This window comes from Mizuhopecten yessoensis, unplaced genomic scaffold, assembly GCF_002113885.1.
Source record: "Mizuhopecten yessoensis strain PY_sf001 unplaced genomic scaffold, ASM211388v2 scaffold4837, whole genome shotgun sequence".
In the NCBI taxonomy this organism is placed as follows: domain Eukaryota; kingdom Metazoa; phylum Mollusca; class Bivalvia; order Pectinida; family Pectinidae; genus Mizuhopecten; species Mizuhopecten yessoensis.
Window position 1 is genome coordinate 84,410 of NW_018405746.1, and position 22,930 is coordinate 107,339.

Genomic DNA, 22,930 nt, shown 5'->3' on the forward strand with positions numbered 1-22,930 from the left:
TTTGAATATTAAGATTTAATAGTGTATTAATTCAGGGAGGAGGGAGTCATCTGCCAGGCATTGGGAAGGTTTCTATCTTACCCAGTAAATGCATTCGGTCCCCCTTTAGTCTTACTGCAGGAGGGCTACTACTTATATGTTTGTCTCAGGCAGCCAATCAGCGAGCACTGACCAGTGGTCAGCCTCCTTTTCAAGATAGCTGCTATTTTTCAAAAGCATCACTCCAGAAATTTACATGGTCGCTAGCAGACGTGTTGCAGCACTCGCCACACACAGCCCTGGCATTTTGTCTCCCTCCCACCCTCCCATTGTTCTAAATTGTGTTTACATTTGTAATAGCATATAGTTAGTAGCTAGTTGGAGAACCATGGAAATCTTTTTGTAATATATTGCGTAACATTACATAATTAACATGTAAGGCATGTATCAAGGTTATCGCATGACCTTGAACTTGGTTTGCACACCTTGGGTCAGGGTCATTGTGTAACCTTATTTAATAATCATTTGGCAATCGTGTTTGTTGATTGTGTAAGCGGCGGTGATAAATTACCATGGTATTCTTTGTCCCAAACCTGTCTTTGCGTTATGTGTGATACCCGTAGTGTAATTAATTACAGGTCTACAGGTTTTATACAATGAACATAAAGATTAACAGTTTCTTCCTGTCTTTTTCTCATGAAAACATTTTCCTATAAAAAACAAATATCTTTAAAGTGACATAACCAACAGAAGAGGGATTTTTGACATGATCAAAAAGAGTCTCCTAATTCTTTGTACTGTGTACTATAAGGTACTGTAAGAGAAAAGCCCCTAGTCTAATAATATAGTACAAGGCAAAGTTTATGTGACATTTTCTATGACCTTGACCTACAGGAATTGTGTCTGTGACCTTGACCTTCAGTCCATGGTCAGAGTTTGGTTTGTTATATACAACATTATAAAAATCAATCATATTATGGAATGACAATGTTTGGAAGTGTTTCATCAACCTGAATATTACACAATACCAGCAGAAATAAGACAAGCCAGCATCTGTTTATGAAATAAATCACAGGCTCAGATGCAACAAATGCAAAATAACAACTAACATATATTCAAAGACAATAAATAAAGAAACAAATATTGTAGAAAATCATGGTCAGTAGAAAACATTGATAATATGATTCTGAATAATAAATATATGTTTTGAACATTGACATGTACCCGGATATAAAATCACAGAAATTTATCCACATTTGAAACGGTAGAAACATGATCAGAAAAATCGCAGTAGAGTTATCCAACCTTGAACACTATTGTATATTGTAGAATCCAGTCTCAAGATGGCATATCCAGGAGACACTGAAAATGTGTGATCAAATTTTGGAGACCAAACAAGTAGTTACTATCCAATTCTTGTGAGGGAAAAACATGTGTGAAATCTATCATCCGTATTTCCACTAGAGGGCACTCACAATCCTCGGTTAGTTTTGAAGAAATTTTGGCATCTACACCTCCATTTACAATGTGCAAGGAGTCTATAGGTTTGTTAGTGTCTCCCTCTCCGTTTTCCATGTGAGGAGAGTTGGATCTGAGAGTATTTTCCCTGTTTTTCTCGGACTCTGTCTGGTCAGTGTTGACAGCCGTCGAGCAGTCCGGTTTATGTTTGACTTCGCCTTCATACACAATCAGAATTGAGCTAGCATAGAAAGCATATATCCTTTGTTCTGAAAACCAACTTTCCAGATCTTTTAGCTTTTCTACCACCACCCTAAGTACATCCTTTCTCATACCCTTGTTAATCAAAACGAACCTCCCTAATCCTGAAAAAGGAAAGAAAATATTTTTTAAATGTAAGTTGAATGATGTAAGTTACAGGTTAAAATCAAAGTAAAATACAATTATCTTGACTTTGAGAAACAAATTTACATTGAAATGAACTCTTCTTTAGTATCTAAAATACCTCTCTGCTGCATATATATATGGGAGAAAGTAGGGATTCTCTTAACGTTTTCACAAAAGAGGTTAAAACCATATGAACTGTCATATGCCGTATATGAAATATTATTTAATCGCTGTCTGAACTTCCCTCCCTCATTCCTTACTTCATCCATATCTAAACTTCCCTCCTTCCCTGAATTTCCATCCATCTTCAAATTTCCCACATTCTCAAATTGTTTTCTTTATACGAACTTCCGCCCCTGTTTGAACCTCTGTCCCTCTCTGAACTTCCCTTTGTTAAAATAAGATTTTGATCTGTCTTTGACCCTGACCCTTTTGGCTGTGACCTTGACCCCTGCTGTATTCACAACCTTTGACCTTGACCCCTAGTGTTGTAGTGACACTGAAACCTTGACCCTGATACTTACCGTGTGTTATCATGGTGTCTTCAAACAGTTTTTTACAGTAGTATTTGTCATATTTCACTGTTTTATTTAATTCTGGGTCATAAACCTGAAAGACAAAATTAAGATAAATCAATAAGATGACATCACTGTGTAAAAACTTAATATTTCATCGAGTTCTCTGAACTCATATTGGTTGGTTATAATATCATCTAAATAAAGTGTGTATGGGGGCGGGGGGTTACCATTGAAATTCAATTTTTACACTCAGAACAGTGATGATGATTATATTTTGTATATTTCATCTTCATAGTTTTTTCATAAAAGTCCTGCAAGGTATTGTATTCTTTTCAGAAATGATTTATCAAAGATAGTCATGCTGAAAAAATCAGTTTCCAATAGGTAGTTAAAGCTTTTGGCAGTGGTACAGGGATATCCTTCATAGGCAGGTGATCTTTATAGACAGGTTGTCTTTATAGACAGGTTGTCTTTATAGACAGGTTGTTCATATATAGAAAGAATAACTTTGGTCACGACTAAACTGCTACACAAACACTTAAGTTGTTAACAGGACGAAGCTTAGCTGTAGACAGGAGGTAAATTTTATCTATTTTCAATTGAAGTAATTACTTAAAAATTAATAAATATGTATCATATTGGAAATTACTGTTTGTTGTACATTACAACCTCAGACACAGTGAGAGGATATACAACAAGTTTGATAGTAGAAAAACAAATGTGGTGACATCCCTCTTGTCCCACATGTGGTGACATCACAGAGATGTTCATCCAGTATTCCACATGAGGTCATGTGACCTACCTGCATGCCAGATAGTTGGTATCCTAGTTTGATAACGGGAGGAAACTTTGCAACTTCAAGTGCAATTTTTTCTGGAGGTGCTTCAGGGTCATATGTTCTCTTGCCCATCTTGATGTCTATGACACTGGGTTTACTGAGGCGACACATAAGGTTCTCAAGCTTCAGGTAACTCACTACAAAACATAAATATCATATTCCAGGTAACTCATTTAAACATAAATATCATACTCCAGGTAACTCATTTAAACATAAATGTCATACTACAGGTAACTCACTACAAAACATAACTATCATTCTGCAGGTAACTCATTTAAACATAAATGTCATACTCAAGGTTACTCACTACAAAACACCAATATCATTCCAAAATAATCTACAAAATGGCAATGTCATACCTCAAGCTAACTCACAACATAACACTAACATCATTCTCCAGGTAACAATGATTTATGACATATATTTATATATATATAGCAATAAAGTAACAAGTCCTATAGAAAAGAGTAGGCCTGCAGTATCCCACAGCATGATCATATGAGATGACTAATGAATATAGCCCCTGTAGAACCGGGAACTTCTTTCTATATCTTCTGCTTTTGGGAACATTGAAAACACAGAAATGATCTACTGAACCAACTACATTGTTTGGGATAATATCTCTATAACTAAGTATTTGTATCTTCCTTTTTTTTTTTAACTTTCACACAAATTCAACGTCAACTGTTGGGCCATTTATGACTTTAAGTGTTGATGGGCACTACCGTATAAATAAATTCTAAAAAAGCCTACGCATGTTGTGCCCCACCTGTGTGATTAACTGAGGAGGACCCAATTAATAAACTACACCAGCATCAAATGTAAACATGTAGGTGACACTTCCGTGATGTCCTAAAGCATGTATCCATAGTTTGTGCAGTAAACTACAAAGACTAAACTTAACGCCTTTAGGACAAGCATCACTTCATATACGGACAAATTCTATACCGCCCAAATAGACCTCACATCAAGCTAGGAAAACAGGGACCTCTGCCAGTATAGATGTTCATTATGATTCACAAATGTATGATACAATCCACTTAATGCATTCACCCCTGAAGACACATTTGAACTCTTCCAATTCAAAGGCTGGAATAGTTCATCATGAATTTTCAGGGGTGAATGAGTTAATATTCGCACTCAACTTTTTTTTAAATTTGAGTCTGAAGCAGGTTATGATGAAGAGATGTAAGAAAACATCTTAGAATTGCTGTCCCTTGTAATATTTTTACACTTTTACAAGTAGTTGAAAAAAATATTTCTATACATGTACCACTATGTTTATGATTTTGCAAAAATTGAATCTTACAAAATATGATTCTATATGTATACTACACCAAAGAAAGTTACAACACAAGTTGTCCCTAATGCACCAGGGTTCAAAAACTGTCTTACACTGTCAACTTCATAGACAATTCACTGTTTTTACATAAAAGGCAATATTTTTATCTAGGAATACAATTATTAAAGTGTTCACGAAACCATGGCAGCTACCACAGTGAAGCTTAGAATATGAAGAAGTATTAAAATCTTTGTATTCTGGTAGACGAGAGTTATATTCTGACAAAAATAAAATACACCTACCACTGGGGTTGTCGGTACACTGTACAATGCCAGAGAACTGCGGGACAAATTGGCGAAGATTGAGAAGGGTTTTGTTGGAGCAGTTTTCGTCGAAGGCGGTGGTGTAAAATTCCATTTCCCTCTGACCACGCGGCGGGCTCTGGACAGGTTTGAGCACTGTACCATCCTCATGTTGTAGACAACCTACAATGTTAAACATTATCATAAATAACACATTAAAGGGCATAGTGCTAAGGTTACTACAAAGTTAATGTACATATTTCCACAGTTTTTGTTTGACTTTGTTGCATTAGTTGGTGGTGGCCAAGTGGTTAAGGCGTCTGACATTCTGCTACCACGAGCCCTCCACCACTGGGTCACGGGTTCGAGACCTATGTGGGGCAGTCGCCAGGTAATGACTGTAAGTTGGTGGTTTTTCTCCGGGAACTCTGGCTATCCTCCACCACTAAAACCTGGCACATCCTTAAATGACCATAGCTGTTAAAAGGACGTAAAATACAAGTCAAACCAAATCATTTGTTTAATTTGAAATCCTTTATTTTCTCTCCAAAGAAAAAGTTTTTATAACTTTGCTATATTAGTTTGAGTACAAGTCGGTCATTTTAATATTACTATGTTCCCGAGACGTTTTGAAGTTGTTGTTATTGAAGCTTCTTTCTATTACTAACGTTACTCTGTCTCCGAGTTACCACATGAGTACTGAGCTTAAGTCTTTCACACTTTGCCGTGTACTTCATTCTCAGCTGCTAATTTTTCTTACAGGGATTCAGTATGTAAATTTCAAGAAAGTACATCAATTTAACAATTCAACTTAACCTCGTGAATGTTTTCCAATTTTGGAAAGAAAGTTATAGTTATATTGATGGTCAATATCAAATCTTTCAATGTTCCTAATCTTAGAGTATGAATGGATACATTGAATAATAAGATTACACTGTATATACAAAGTGTTTTACTGTATCAGAGATTCATGAAATTTAAACTTTACCATATAATAGGCTGTGGATACTTATTCATAAAGTAAACAAGTACAAAAGTTCATTCTTAAAGTATTGATAGTTATATATTATCTAATATCAAATAGGGATAGTACTATTAGTTATTAATCAGGGCAAATAGACAAAAGTACAGGTTTACCTAGAAAACTAGCACAAAAAGGTCAATTATAAGTTTACCTGGAAAACTACTGCAAATAATTCAAATATAAGTTTACCTGGAAAACTACTGCAAATAATTCAAATATAAGTTTACCTGGAATATTACTGCAAATAATTTAAACATAAGTTTACCTGGAAAACTACTGCAAATATTTCAAATATAAGTTCACCAACACCATATTACACACAACACTCCTAATTAGTAATTATTAACTGGCAGTATGTAGTTCTCACATATGGGATCCTTTCAGATAAAATTGATCCAGTAACACATTCTTTATCATCAGTAGATTTAATTATTAGCTTTCCATACAATGGTTAGATGAACAGATACCAGATGTTTTATATACAGAGTCGTCCAGTCAGTGGCTTTAGATACCACACCCACGAGGGTCATTGATCACAATACAATATGCCTATACTTAGCCTCTCAACAATATGTCCTATACTTAGCCTCTCAACAATATGTCCTATACTTAGCCTCTAAACCATATGTCCTATACTTAGCCTCTAAACCATATGTCCTATACTTAGCCTCTAAACAATATGTCCTATACTTAGCCTCTCAACAATATGTCCTATACTTAGCATCTAAACAATATGTCCTATACTTAGCCTCACAACAGTATGTCCTATACTTAGCCTCTAAACAATATGTCCCATACTTAGCCTCACAACAGTATGTCCTATACTTAGCCTCACAACAAGATGTCCTATACTTAGCCTCTCAACAATATGTCCTATACTTAGCATCTAAACAATATGTCCTATACTTAGCCTCACAACAGTATGTCCTATACTTAGCCTCTCGACAATTTGTCCTATACTTAGCCTTTAAACAATATGTCCTATACTTAGCCTCTCAACAATTTGTCCTATACTTAGCCTCTCAACAATATGTCCTATACTTATCCTCTCAACAGTATGTCCTATACTTAGCCTCTCAACAATTTGTCCCATACTTAGCCTTTAAACAATATGTCCTATACTTAGCCTCTCAACAATTTGTCCTATACTTAGCCTTTAAACAATATGTCCTATACTTAGCCTCTCAACAATATTTCCTATACTTAGCCTCTCAACAATATGTCCTATACCTAGCCTCTAAACCATATGTCCTATACTTAGCCTCTTAACAATATGTCCTATACTTAGCCTCTCAACAATTTGTCCTATACTTAGACTCTTAACAATATGTCCTATACTTAGCCTCTAAACAATATGTCCCATACTTAGCCTCACAACAGTATGTCCCATACTTAGCCTCACAACAAGATGTCCTATACTTAGCCTCTCAACCATATGTCCTATACTTAGCCTGTCAACAATATGTCCTATACTTAGCCTCTCAACAATTTGTCCCATACTTAGCCTTTAAACAATATGTCCTATACTTAGCCTCTCAACAATAGTCCTATACTTAGCCTCTCAACAATATGTCCTATACTTATCCTCTCAACAGTATGTCCTATACTTAGCCTCTCAACAGTATGTCCTATACTTAGCCTCTCAACAGTATGTCCTATACTTAGCCTCTAAACCATATGTCCTATACTTAGTCTCTCAACAATATGTCCTATACTTAGCCTCTCAACAATTTGTCCCATACTTAGCCTTTAAACAATATGTCCTATACTTAGCCTCTCAACAATTTGTCCTATACTTAGCCTTTAAACAATATGTCCTATACTTAGCCTCTCAACAATTTGTCCTATACTTAGACTCTTAACAATATGTCCTATACTTAGCCTCTAAACAATATGTCCCATACTTAGCCTCACAACAGTATGTCCCATACTTAGCCTCACAACAAGATGTCCTATACTTAGCCTCTCAACCATATGTCCTATACTTAGCCTGTCAACAATATGTCCTATACTTAGCCTCTCAACAATTTGTCCCATACTTAGCCTTTAAACAATATGTCCTATACTTAGCCTCTCAACAATTTGTCCTATACTTAGACTCTTAACAATATGTCCTATACTTAGCCTCTAAACAATATGTCCTATACTTAGCCTCTAAACAATATGTCCTATACTTAGCTTCTAAACAATATGTCCTATACTTAGCCTCTAAACCATATGTTCTATACTTAGCCTCTAAACAATATGTCCTATACTTAGTCTCTCAACAGTATGTCCTATACTTAGCCTCTCAACAGTATGTCCTATACTTAGCCTCTAAACCATATGTCCTATACTTAGTCTCTCAACAGTATGTCCTATACTTAGCCTCTAAACCATATGTCCTATACTTAGTCTCTCAACAGTATGTCCTATACTTAGCCTCTAAACCATATGTCCTATACTTAGTCTCTCAACAGTATGTCCTATACTTAGCCTCTAAACAGTATGTCCTATACTTAGCCTCTCATTAGTCTCGACTCCAACTTATTACCAAATCTGACAACTCATTTTTATATGGCTTAACATTTAAAGTTTTACAGATTAAAGTACCTCACAAATATTTTAGATTTTTTTATGGAAGATTATCTTTATTTATGGATTATAAGGAAAGTATGGAATCAGTTAAATTATGTGAAAACATATTATTGTGTTTCATGTTTATTTACAAAATTCAATTAAAGTTATCAAATATGCAGTGCATGCAACAGGATCTTATTTTTAGATATGGTTGGTGCTTAATCAACTGTCTTTAACCTATTGATTTTACCTGTAACTTATATTACCTCCCTTTACTATTCAAACCAGCATCACTTAAAAATGATAAAAAAAATCATTGCATTTTTGTATTAAATAAACTATTGCATTGATATTAACAAAGTCCAAAATCGTGGAAATGTTTTGGAAAGGAGGTACATTAGGTCACATTAAATGTAGCATATACCCTTAACACAAAATATCCAGGTCTCCTCATTCATGACATACCACACACTGGTTTAACATGTATAAGCTTGATCATGTGGAAAAACATCATTCTTTCGTCAGAGTATTCATGTATGATTAATGTTTGAACATTAAGTTTCTAGTGCAACAAATATCTATAACGTGTACTGGTATATTAGAAAATGACTGGGTCCTTTTTCCATTACCAAGGAGTCTAGTTGATTGACAAGGTGGCACAAACACTGTAACATGGCCTTAATTTGTTTCACTGTGTCAACTCGAGCAGAAATAGTAGTCCCAGACCGAACCCGGCTACTTGACAGCTGTACTGTTTTTATGAACACTGAAGTATCAATGCTATTAAGGCCCACCCTTGGCTCTTGTCAACTGACCAATCATGTCGGAACAATCAATATCTCTCAACACCAACACAAGAACAAACACACTCTTCTACAAACATGGACGCTATTACAATCACTGTTTCATTGATGGTGTTGCATCTATTGTTTTGAAATGACTATGAGATACGAAAGTCCCAGTTTATTTTACCCGGTTCACAGAAAAATCAATGCCATAATCTTTTCAACAGTACTTTTTTTATCGATAAGAATGTGTTTTTCCCCTTTATTCAACGAGCTTACAAATATGCTATTGTGATTTGAAAATGATTCATATTCTTTTTGTAAATAACAACCTTTAAAAGAAACACGTAAAATATTGATCATTTCACTTTTAACAATATGTGCTTCAAATTCAACATGCAGGTTTTTTTCAAAAGCAGTCTCCAGGGCCTGAAATAATGCTTAAGTTAAATCTAAAATCATTTTTTTCTATTTTTCTATTGATGGGCTGATTTGAAGCATTTGCAGTACTGTATATGATACATTAATAATCTAGTGTACAAATGTACTTGTGAGTTTGCCATGGACCTCTAAATCAACACCAAAATAGGTAACACAGGTGTCAATATTGTGCAGTGTAAATAAGGTTAATGGGGGCAACAGAAACAAATATTGATGACAGACTCCAGGCGCCGCCTGTTCAATCGAGTGAAGAAATGTGCATATTTCATAAGTACATGTACATATTCACTGTATATAGTTATTGACCTCCAATATACTATAATACATTGACTAGACTGAGAACCTAAAACTTCAATAGTGTAACAATCCCGGATCATACATATGCGACCAATAATTCAGGTAGACTCTTCAGTGTGTTAAATAACACGAAATAGTATTGGAATTTTAGCTTTGAAAATTAAAAACAAACAACATCTGAAAACAAGTGGTCCCAGAAATCTATAGTGAAAAGAATGGAAATCAGCATGCTACAGTGCTATGTCTGGCCTGGTAGATTATAATTATTGTCTTGGAGAATATGGGACCTATTTGTGGCATCTGTCGTCAGGGGAATCTGACCTTGTGGTGTAGCGACCTTCTTAGAAATGTACATTTTATTCGTTCTATGTGTATAGCTTTTTGCAACTCTTCAAACAGCATAGATATAAACTGAGAAATTAAGTATAAAGCAATACAGGTGGCCCATGGTAAGGCAGCCGATGTTAGGAGCTGTTCCTAACCACTAACAGTGTATGGCCCATGGTAAGGCAGATGATGTAAGGAGCTGTTCCTAACCATTAACAGTGTATGGCCCATGGTAAGGCAGCCGATGTTAGGAGCTGTTCCTAACCACTAACAGGGTATGGCCCATGGTAAGGCAGATGATGTTAGGAGCTGTTCCTAACCACTAACAGGGTATGGCCCATGGTAAGGCAGCCGATGTTCGGAGCTGTTCCTAACCATTAACAGGGTATGGCCAATGGTAAGGCAGCCGATGTTAGGAGCTGTTCCTAACCACTAACAGGGTATGGCCCATGGTAAGGCAGATGATGTTAGGTGCTGTTCCTAACCATTAACAGTGGATGGACCAAGGTAAGGCAGCCAATGTTAGGAGCTGTTCCTAACCATTAACGGTGTATGGCCCATGGTAAGGCAGCCGATGTTAGGAGCTGTTCCTAACCATTAACAGTGTACAGACTGCCATGTTTCTTGGTGTTTCCTTTGCAAAGGTTAAAAGCTATAGCTCAGGCTTTTAGCCTTGGTTAAAAAAGCATAAAAAATGAGTAATTTAGTTTATATAAAGACATTTAAACCCAATTCCTGGTCAAGGAAGAAGGAGATAATATAGAATATAAAAATGTTATCCATAAAAAGGAAATCTGCAGACAGGATTATTAGCCTATAATCAAATCGGAAATCTTTCTAATAAAACTAGATGCAAAAATGGATTTTCAATGGCCTTATAAAACACAGACTGACATACAACAGAAGACCTAGTTCAGCATTGAGCAACCCCAAGTCTTCGCTGAGAGCTCTGGCTATTTTTCCTTGCGTTTCTAGAATCTAACAAGTATCTGGCAACAAAAGGCCATATCACTAATAATCATAGCCTGATTAGTCCAACCTTTGGTTACTATAGCAGCTGGGTGTATACAAAAATACCATCTGTACAGAGGTTTAATAAAGCCCTTTCAAATATATACTCGAGAATCATGTTCCATCACTCTTTAGAAAACTACCATGAAACTATTAGGAATCATTATATTTCCTTTATTAGGAATCATTATATTTCATGAAGATTATTTCCCAAAAGGAGGTCTTAATTAAAACCACCTGTCCATATTTGACTTTGTGAAAGAGCTCCTACCTAGTGTAAACTTATACTGACATTCATCATTACAGATTGTCGTGCAGAATTGATTTCCTTCCATACAATGAACTGTATGCAGGCTTATTATATTATTCCACATGTAATTTCCTATCCAACTTCTATATTCACCAGGACTAAGAACGAAATATATAAGAGAAAATGATATGGCCAACTCACAGCATTGATGTTAAAATGACTTACAATACCTACAGAGAATCAATGATGTTCTGACAGGTATAAAGCCGTAGTGATTAACTCATTCACTCCTGAAGACACATTTGAACTCTTCCAATTCAAAGGTTGGAATAGTTCATTATGAAATTTCAGGGGTGAATGAGTTAAAACCCGCCTTGCACGGTAATTACAGGTAAATGTTCCTGCCTAAATTCAATTCAATATCCAATCTCATACAAGGTGACAATATATTCCTCTGCCATTGAAATGGTTAAACAGGACATGTGCATGTACCATCCCTATTCTAATGATAACAAATACACTTACTTAACCTAAATACATTATACTATATACATGTAATTCACAACCTATATTGAAAAATATTCTAATAACAAAATTGAATACACTTTACTCATGCCAACTCTTAGGTTTTTACAACATTTATATTTGAACCAAGGTACCATAAACCCAGAGTCTAGATCATGAACCCATTTTGGCAAATTTATTTTATAACAAACTTTCTAGCCAAAAAAATGCTACGTACTCAACTTAAACACTGCAAGAATTTATTTTGTTACACGTGAACCTAAATAACCTATGTATTTCAGTGTGTCATTCATTGATAGTGTGTGCATCCTTTGTGTATCCTATTTTTTCACCTGAAATGAACATAAAAATAATGTTCAATATTTTTCAAACATTAACCTTGTGTTTGTGAATTCTGGTTATGACAGAGACACAGCTTTAGAACCATACAGTTTTTATCATGTTGTAGGTGTGTGTTTATTGTTTCTAGTTGTATAGAGGTGTGATCATGAGGGCACACTGTTATGATTGTCCTTGACTGACAAATGATATCCTATAGTCTCCAAGTGTCACAATGAAGTCAACCATATATTAATTTGTCCTACTGATCTATTATTACAAGGAACTGATTGTAATAAGCTTTGTTCGGTTGTTAATATCAAATTTAAAATTGGACAATTCTTGAATTCAGAAATAAAATATCAGGAAAAATGTTCTTTTTCTTGTCTAATGCTAAGACTTGAATGCTAAAATGTGTCATCTTTAATTACACTTCACAAATAGGAATGATAATACCATTAACTCATGATCAATTAATTAGTAAAACTTGCCAAATCTGTAGCTATGGTAAGCTAATGAACGTTTAAATTATCATAATTTTTTCATGATCTTTATCTTTACTGTGCTTAAAACTTTTACTGGAAGGCTCGTTAAGCTAACAAAGCTTGGTACATTTAGGTCATCAAAAGAACTAAGAAGTATCAATTGTAAGCTTGTGACAAATCATATTTAAGTTTTTAATTGGATATTTACATAACCATAAAAAACAGGTAGACTTAATGCTCTGAGATTATAAAGATCTCCCATCAGATGAAAATCATGATAAAATTAGTATTTTATGCGATTTTTGTTTAATAAATCATTAAGCCTACATTTAGTCTTGATTCCACGATGCCCGACTTCATTGATAGTAGTGTTTATTACCCATTTGTAACAAGTTTTCAGGTTAATGGGCTTCGTTACCATGTCTGTTGTCTATTCTGAATTGTGCTTTAAATCTTTGTGGTCAGTTTTGTTCATGATTTTGTTAGTGTTTTTGTTATCTTGATTCTTGACCCATCTACAGTTATACCAATTTAATACTCATAGAATCTCTTAAATTTCATTAAGTTTAACAATAACTGTTCTTTATATATGGGGTATTTCAGCTGTGGTACAGCTTCATTTGGGCATTTTACATCATTATGTAATACGTAAGTCCCCCAAGAATTATTAATTTACATTCAGTTCATACATATTACTCCTTTCAAGTTACTTGGCTCGGCTAGCATCAACTGATTCTTGACATATATTTCCTTACCAGATAGCCAAATCAAACTGAAGGCAGTAACAAACACCACAGCTATTATTTATTAGCCCCTTAGCCCAAATGTATTATTTGTGCAATAAAATTGTAGTATTTAATCTCAATATGCCTTGTTTGTGTCTTTTGTTCATAAATGTGTGAAGCCTCATACCTCATCCCTCTTACAGGCCAAGTTAAAAGTTCTTTGTATTTCCTTAATTCTGTATGCTTAATACAATACAGCATACAATTTTATCTTGTTTGTAGTGGTACTCACTAACATGGAAAAACACACATTTTTATACTTGATTCTCCATATTTTGAAAATTGCACAAAAGGTAACACTCAAACAGCATGTAGTTTGTCTTTATAACTGAGATAACTTTCCCCTGATCTATACAAATGGGATCTATCATATATACAGGGAATAATCTTGCAAATATAAAATGGCCTCCTCTCCAGGACTGGAAGGAGTGGAAAAACCAGCCTCCTCTTCAGGAAGGAGTCGTGTGCTAAGCTACATTCCAGTTCTATTGGTCATCAGGAATGGTGCTGATTTGACTTCTACTGTATCTAACAATTAAGGTCATTGGATTGTATTGATAAACGGAAACAGGAAGTACATCCCTAGTTGAAAATCCAATGTAGGGAGACAGTATCACAATTTCCGCAAATTCTAATGTTTAATATTCAACTGATGAATATTATATGTTTATCATTGACAGAACATTGTGTTCTCTCAATATTAAAGTATTTCAAAGCAATCTAGGTATTAATTCAGGGTTTTTTTCTATCAATGAGTCACATGTGTACATTTTTCTGTACTTCAGGCAACCGGCTACCTATTTCACTACTGTGAAGTTTTTCAAGAACGATAACTCTTGCCTGCAATTACTATGTGTATATGGTTTTATTATAAAATGTCAATTTTTATATTGTGTATAGAGGATAAATTTTACACAATTTCAGCATTTATTAAATTGATATACATTAATGCAATACTAATATATGTCACTATCATTTTTATTGACATTATTTTGTAAAAATATTGTGTCTTTCATTTTTTTTTCAAAATTCACTCCTTTTTACATAAATTTCCATTTAAAATCCTTAAAATTCTGACAACCTATATTTTTTTTGTGGCAGAAAATTTTCNCTTGTGTCCAGCCACCTGATTGGCTAATGGTTTGGTCCCAGGGGGCAACGGTGGTATAGCCAAAGACGCTGACATTCTTGTTTATTTATCTGTAAAATGAAGACAAAATTGATTAGAAATACAACAAGATGGTACAATATTGTTCTTAGCTTCTCCCAATAATTAGAAATTTTCTTCATTGTGGACACCATATTGGTCGTAATACTTTGTCTATTACAACAGTAATTTGCCTAATTCTGTGTCTTAACACAATGGTTCATGCCTACATTCTCACTGTAACAACCTTCAGAAAGTCCCTTATTAGATCCATCTCAGAAAAAAAATCATCAGTTTTGGGCTAAAATTTAAAATGAAGTTGTTAATATTATAAAGGCAACATACAGGTAGTGATTATAAAGAAATAATGTCCCATTATCCAATACTGTGTGATTAATTTGTCTAAAGTCTGTAAATAATCACGTTTTGTTTTATTTTGCAGGAGCTAACCATTTCATTTTGTATACATAAGCATTACCAGGGTATGTCAGATCATGTTTATAGTACTCTCTGAACTTCCTCTAACTGTAACACAAACTCACCCACTGAATCTCACTTAACCTAAATAATTGTGAACATACCCCTAGTGAGGCTACCTCACTTAACCTAAATAATTGTAAACATACCCCTAGTGAGGCTACCTCACTTAACCTAAATAATTGTGAACATACCCCTAGTGAGGCTACCTCACTTAACCTAAATAATTGTGAACATACCCCTAGTGAGGCTACCTCACTTAACCTAAATAATTGTGAACATACCCCTAGTGAGGCTACCTCACTTAACCTAAATAATTGTGAACATACCCCTAGTGAGGCTACCTCACTTAACCTAAATAATTGTGAACATACCCCTAGTGAGGCTACCTCACTTAACCTAAATAATTGTGAACATACCCCTAGTGAGGCTACCTCACTTAACCTAAATAATTGTGAACATACCCCTAGTGAGGCTACCTCACTTAACCTAAATAATTGTGAACATACCCCTAGTGAGGCTACCTCACTTAACCTAAATAATTGTGAACATACCCCTAGTGAGGCTACCTCTAAACTTGCAGGTACTTACCATGTACTGTGTATCAATACACACTCTTTGAAATTTTTAAAAAATTTGTCATGCAGATCTAATATAGTACTTGAAGCGGATATTTATTCAATCCTCGTTATACACAGAAATGCCACGCTCCTATAGGAAGAGACCCCTGATATGTATACACAACTCTCACCCATACCTCCACGGTCCGGGATATTAAAATTCACTTTCAAATATACCTATATATAGGCACTTTCTACCTTCATTTCCTTTTTTAAATTTCAATAAAATCCTATTTTTTTAGAAACCAGGACACAGTTTTCAAAGGTCAGAGGTGAATAACATTTACTGTTAACACTGGTAAGCTTTTTGTAAGATACTTTCAAAAACCATTCAAAAGAAGATTTATCTCCAAGCATATGTCAATAAGTTCAGATTTCAAGCAGATTACATACAGAGCCATATATTCATCTGGCAAAAGCCATTGCCTAATGTGAGCCCAATCACATATACTTTTGATATTGCAGTATAGAAGAAGTATCAACAGATGCTACATCACTGCTCTGTTATACAATAAGCACCCCACAACTATTGGAGTCTGAGATCTAGATTTGGTCCTCCGCTTTATATCGGCTTCAACAAAATTTCCAAATATGTTGTCCTTTGTAAATCCTTTACAGTCTTCAAGAAATTTGTTTATTTCATTTCAAATCAATTTTATTGTATTTTAAACACAATCAGATAAGGCACAGGCATTGCCTATTAAAAAGCCCTTTCCAAAGAAATTTGTTTATCTGGATTCTGACAATCCCATAACCTCATTTAGTATTATTTCCAAAATCCCTTTCTGTCAGTAATTAGATTTCTTTGATCGAGACAATGTTTTTGATGATATTGTGATTTTTCCCCCAGCAGAGCCAGCATGTAAGATTGTTATGGATGCGTTTTGCCATCCAACACATACAATTCAGATAAAATGCTGTGCAGCAATGCTTTTTAATTGGTTAACTAAAAAAGTTAGCTATAACTTAAATAGACTATATCATTTGGTATGCAACTCTCAAAATGGTGAAGGATTACCTGTTTTGCATATTTACCTTCGATTATACATGACATCACACCATTATCCGCGCTATTATACCTCTAGCGGCCACAAAAATAATAATTCTTTTTCACACATACACAACATTGCACTACAATTATCTCCCACTGAAACCAACAGTACGGCGAATCTCCAACAGCTAAACCATAAAAATGTGTTTTACAATTGTCATCTTTTCATCTGTTTTTAAGCAATGTCATACATACATAGAAGTAATTTAGAAGCATAATCATATATACATGAAAACTCTGTTTATCTTTTTCAAAAATCTAATTTATTTTTGCCATGTATTACTTCAGATGCACTAGTATGCATTGAGATAGAATTTTTCATGTTATCAAAACTGAATTCAATATTTCAAAGGAGTTCTAAGTCTCAGCAAAGCACAGATTTTTTTTTTTAATTTACACAATACCTCTGGTAATATCACAGAATGCATATACCTGCATTCAAAACAGCATTTCTACTCATCAAAGCCAATTTATATAGGTCTATATAAGTCTCTTTGTTGTCGGAGATTTTATGAATTACCAAAACAATATGTAACTGACAGCTGTCTTACGGCTGATGACCAATAAACATACAGCTGATTATATTCTATACAAATCTATTCAACTAATACATGCAAATTACCTATTTATAGGGGAAAAATGTATTATACACATTGTCAATATTGTTGATCACAATTACACTATAGAGTCCCTAACAGTACACCATTGAAATTTGATTTTTATCCATTATTTTCTACATATATATACCAGCACACCAATAAAACCATATTCACCAGGCTTACTGATGGGTTAAGTAAGATTTTCATTTCTTTTAAATATATATACAGGTAGTAAAGTCACACATGATTATATTGTTATATACTTCTCACCACTTTACGAAAAACTCATGCTGTAAAACTGCAAGTGATATCATTATTACATGTCTGTAGGCATATATATATTTGAATGGAATTGTCCTCCGCCATCTTGTACATCTCATATGAATTTTGAATACTGAATTATGTATGTTTGTTACCTATATGCTGTATTGCATTTGGCTATAATAAAACTTGAAAAAACTTGTGGAAATCGACCCCAGTAAGAACATTTAGAATCCCAGGCCATGTAAATATACCAGATGAATAGCGTTAAAGGTTAATCCGGCTACAGGTACACCTGGGGGCCCATGTAGATGTTAAGAGTTTAATTACCTGTACTTACAATATGTTATACAATGTACTTATACTACGTATCAATAGTGCTTACAACATGTGTGTCACAAATTGATATACCTTGCCAATTATTGTATACAGATTACGTTACTACTATGATGCAATGAATTACCATATAGTAAAGGGGATAAAAGTCTCACAGAACAAACTGTGCGGTATATCCATAACTATACCCAAATCATATCAGCTTTAAATTTATACAAACCATCTGACAGTACACATGTGTATATCCCTGTTGTAAACACAGCTGTTACGATGCGCCTATATATATTTTATCAGTTAAATCACTGTTGGTGTAATAAACCTCCGTCACCAATCAGTCCACCTCACGTACATACAGCACCTTGCTTATCAACAGACAAATTTACGGAACTATTGACCCAGTCAATGAATTAATACCCTGTTTACAGTAACTTTATCAACGACTTCCAGTTCACACAGACAATAACTAAGCCAAATTAAGTGTTGGTTCTAACACCTTGAATGATTTTACCTATAATTATTTCTGGTACTGATATTCAGTCATAATGGACCGGAATCTGAAACAAATTTATCAAGACCACTGGCACCAGGACTGAAATCAGACACCATGAATGTTTTTTACCTGAAATAGTTTTATAATACATTATTGTCTAAACAGCGAGGCAATATAACAGGAATTTGAAACATCTTAACTTATTAAAGATCCAGGTATGTGAGATCATCATACATTTACCTAAATTCTGACAGCCCAACCCAAACCTAATGCACATGATATATAATATGATATATAATATCTCGCTGATTGGTGTACTGTTTATGGTACATTTGTCTGTAACATGCAGACAGTAGACATAAAAACAGAAAATTTAAAACAAAATTGTTCAAGATACGGGTATATGAGAACATCATACATACCTGTATGTACCTTAATTCAGACAGCCTGATCCCCAAACTTAATGCACACAATATAATATCTCACTGATGTGAAATAGCTTCATGGTAAAGTTTGTCTGTGACAGACAGTCGATATAAAAATAGGAATTTAAAACAAAGCTATTAAAGTTTCCATGAATCCATATTTGAACATCATGTATATATATATACGCATACAGATAGCCGCTCCCAAACTATGTAGACTCTATAACATCTCACTGATGTTAAATACCGGTAGTTTTAACTCCATTCCATGTGTATAACCAGAAATATGTGTACATACAAAAACTGGAACTGTTCAACTGGAATTACACAAAACCCAGCAACTCATAGCTCAACATAACATATTTTCTCTAGAAAGTCATAACACATGAAATCTACAGATGATCCTATTGGATTCCTAGAATTGATTAAAATCCATATGATGTAGCCACACTGTTCTATACCTAGTCATGGACGCGTGATGTGTGACGTATATGATTATAAGTTACCAATACTCTCCGGTCTTGGTTCTAACCAAAGAGCTATGACTGACATTCTTCTATGATGACCCTAGCTTCGATTATAGCAAGCTATTGTGATGCTGAGGTACTCAGCTTGATGAACATCAATATTTAGTTTCAGGTTACCTGTAGTTGTCTCGGTAGGCTTGTACATGGTGTAAAATATCTCGGTTTATACCTTAAGTCTATAGCGACCTTGGTGTTTACCTGTTGATATCGAAGATGTGTGTTGACAGGTGTATCTAGTGAGATCTCATGATTAGAACTCATTGTATACATTACAATGCACATGATTTCGTTGGTGTACTGGTGAGAACATGCACGCCTTGTACATGTAGTACAACACAGCAACTCACACATTTCATCTCCAAACCCCACACATATACTTTTTGAAAATATATCACTGCTCTGTGGGTTTATATCCTTCAAAATCAAGGGAAAATCTGACCGAATTTATCATTTAACCAGGGACATGATATCAGAAAGGCATGTTCAAGCATACACCGAGAGACGGGAGACCATATGGCCAAAAAGGAGAATCATTATCCACTGTCTCAGAAAGAATATCAATTTATTTGTAACACATGCATGGGTAAATGCTTTGCTCACTGCAGAGGCTTCCTCTGGGTGTTTAATTTATATCCTCAAGGTAAGGAAAGAATCTATTAATCCTGCACCACTGTCTGCCATGGAATATACTCTGACCACATGCTCGGCTGCCGATTATAATGCGACTTCACGTGTGTCACAATATATGCAGAGAAGGATCCATGTTAGCACCTGTGCTCTGACATAGAAATTGAAAAGTCGGCTAGACCTTTGTATGACTAACTTACTTGGAACTTGATTTGATACAAAACTGCATGTTGAAGATGAATCAACTTCCAGATATTCAGATCATTATCTTCTTATTAGCTCCAAAATACCAGACTAATACTGCTTTATATCGAGCACTTCAGGATATATAGAGAATTATTATGCGTGCTTCCTTCTAACTTGTACTAAAGCTTATAAGCTCACAATATTACATTATATTGATTTGATCCTTATTATAAAGGATCAATATTTAATCAATGTTGTATTAACAGATGTAACGATCATTGAACAAAAGCCTTCAAGGATAGCCAGTATAGTTTGGTCATTAATTAATAATGATTATGATAAATTCTCTTCATACGTACGTAATTAAATTACAAAATGTTTGGAAGGACATTTTGTAATGAGAAAATAAATTGCCAAAGGACAAAACAACACAGTATCTGAGATATACCAGAAAGAGGTCATAATATCAAAGTTTAAATTAACCGTATAAAATGGAAGTGATATTACCCCCCGATATGATATATGATATTACCCCCGATATGATATTACCCCCTGATAGAGAAGGCTCCTCCCCCTCCTCCTCCTTCCTAAAATTTGCCCAGAGACCAATTTGATGGGCAATATATATATATATAATAACATGATTTATTGTTTTCAAATTGTTGTTAATGGAGGCAATTGTAATGGGACGGAATATTCTCATAAAATGATTTTATATAGAACACATGACCTGGACTCTCTCCCTTAATATAATCATTTTTGCGCCTGAGCATGTTGTGCCCCCCTGGGACCCCCAGAACACTGAACACACATACAGATAACAAAAAATTCTGGATCTGCTCCTGTCAAAGGTTCCCTCCCCTTCCCCCACAACTGAAAATTCTGGATCTGCTCCTGTCAAAGGTTTAAATTAACCCCGGCCCCCACAACTCAAAATTCTTGATCTGCTCCTGTCAAAGGTTTAACCCCCCCACAACTCGAAATTCTGGATCTGCTCGTGTCAAAGGTTTAACCCCCCAACCACTGAAAATTCTGGATCTGCTCCTGTCAAACGTTTAAACCCCCACAACTCAAAATTCTGGATCTGCTCGTGTCAAAGGTTTAACCCCCCAACCACTGAAAATTCTGGATCTGCTCCTGTCAAACGTTTAAACCCCCACAACTCAAAATTCTGGATCTGCTCGTGTCAAAGGTTTAACCCCCCAACCACTGAAAATTCTGGATCTGCTCCTGTCAAAGGGTCTCTCCCCTTCCCCCACAACTCAAAATTCTTGATCTGCTCCTGTCAAAGGTTTAACCGCCCCACAACTCGAAATTCTGGATCTGCTCCTGTCAAAGGTTCTCTCCCCTTCCCCCACAACTCAAAATTCTTGATCTGCTCCTGGCAAAGGTTTAACCCCCCCACAACTCGAAATTCTGGATCTGCTCCTGTCAAAGGTTTAACCCCCCCCCACAACTCAAAATTCTGGATCTGCTCCTGTCCAAGGTTAAACCCCCCCCCCCCACAACTCAAAATTCTGGATCTGCTCCTGTCAAAGGTTCCCTCCGCTTCCCCCACAACTCAAAATTCTTGATCTGCTCCTGTCAAAGGTTTAACCCCCCAACAACTGAAAATTCTGGATCTGCTCCTGTCAAAGGGTCTCTCCCCTTCCCCCACAACTCAAAATTCTTGATCTGCTCCTGGCAAAGGTTTAACCCCCCCACAACTCGAAATTCTGGATCTGCTCCTGTCAAAGGTTTAAATTAACCCCGGCCCCAAAAACTAAAAATTCTTGATCTGCTCCTGTCAAAGGTTTAACCGCCCCACAACTCGAAATTCTGGATCTGCTCCTGTCAAAGGTTCCCTCCCCTTCCCCCAAAACTGAAAATTCTGGATCTGCTCCTGTCAAAGGTTCTCTCCCCTTCCCCCACAACTCAAAATTCTTGATCTGCTCCTGTCAAAGGTTTAACCCACCAACAACTCAAAATTCTGGATCTGCTTCTGTCAAAGATTAGCTGTACATTTTCAACTGGGAAAATATCATAATATTTAAATATACAACAATGTTTATAGATTTTTTTCTGGCTAAAAAGTGATAATTTTGAGAATATATCTTCTAGTAAACAACATCAACACTGAAATATGAAACAGAAATATGGACAAAATACGTACCTAAACAATCAAGTTTTCACCCTGGTCTACTACAGCTTGGCGAGAAAAGTAACACAATTCAATTGATCCGAGGCTTTTGTGTAGAGAAAGTTTGCTTTGAGCTAATAAAGAAATGTTTATTTATAACCAATTATGAAATAATCAATTCAGTCACACCTGTATTCAAATAAACTTTAGGTAACTTTGCAACTGTATCAATTGATTATCACACTGTTACAGAAAAGCCAATGTCACTGTCAGGAGACGCAAAAGAAGTCTCATAATCTAAATGTCAAGGGCAACAACCCTTTTTTATCACGATTCTTTTGTATCCGATGAAGAACAATGATACATTTTTGTAAAACCCTTTTTTGGACTAAGGCAATAGATCATCAAGGCAGATAATCATAAACCAGAATAAATCTCCCACACACTTAGAGGTGCGTTCCTGTGTGTTTTTACCTACTTAGGGAAACACAGTT

At 35.3% G+C, this 22,930-nt stretch overlaps 1 protein-coding gene across 1 annotated transcript in view; it reads right to left on the reverse strand.

Annotated features, from left to right (window-relative positions):
* Positions 1-6: 6 nt before the first annotated feature.
* Positions 7-22,930, reverse strand: part of LOC110449876 (inositol polyphosphate multikinase-like) — a 32,117-nt gene continuing 9,193 nt past the window's right edge. Inside the window, exons 2-6 of the mRNA XM_021497021.1 lie at positions 14,658-14,771; positions 4,765-4,950; positions 3,145-3,317; positions 2,349-2,433; positions 7-1,802 (exon numbers count right to left, since the gene is read on the reverse strand). Of these exons, the coding sequence (XP_021352696.1) occupies positions 1,318-1,802; positions 2,349-2,433; positions 3,145-3,317; positions 4,765-4,950; positions 14,658-14,757 (1,029 nt within the window). The 5' untranslated portion in view covers positions 14,758-14,771 and the 3' untranslated portion in view covers positions 7-1,317. The remainder of the gene's footprint in view (positions 1,803-2,348; positions 2,434-3,144; positions 3,318-4,764; positions 4,951-14,657; positions 14,772-22,930) is intronic.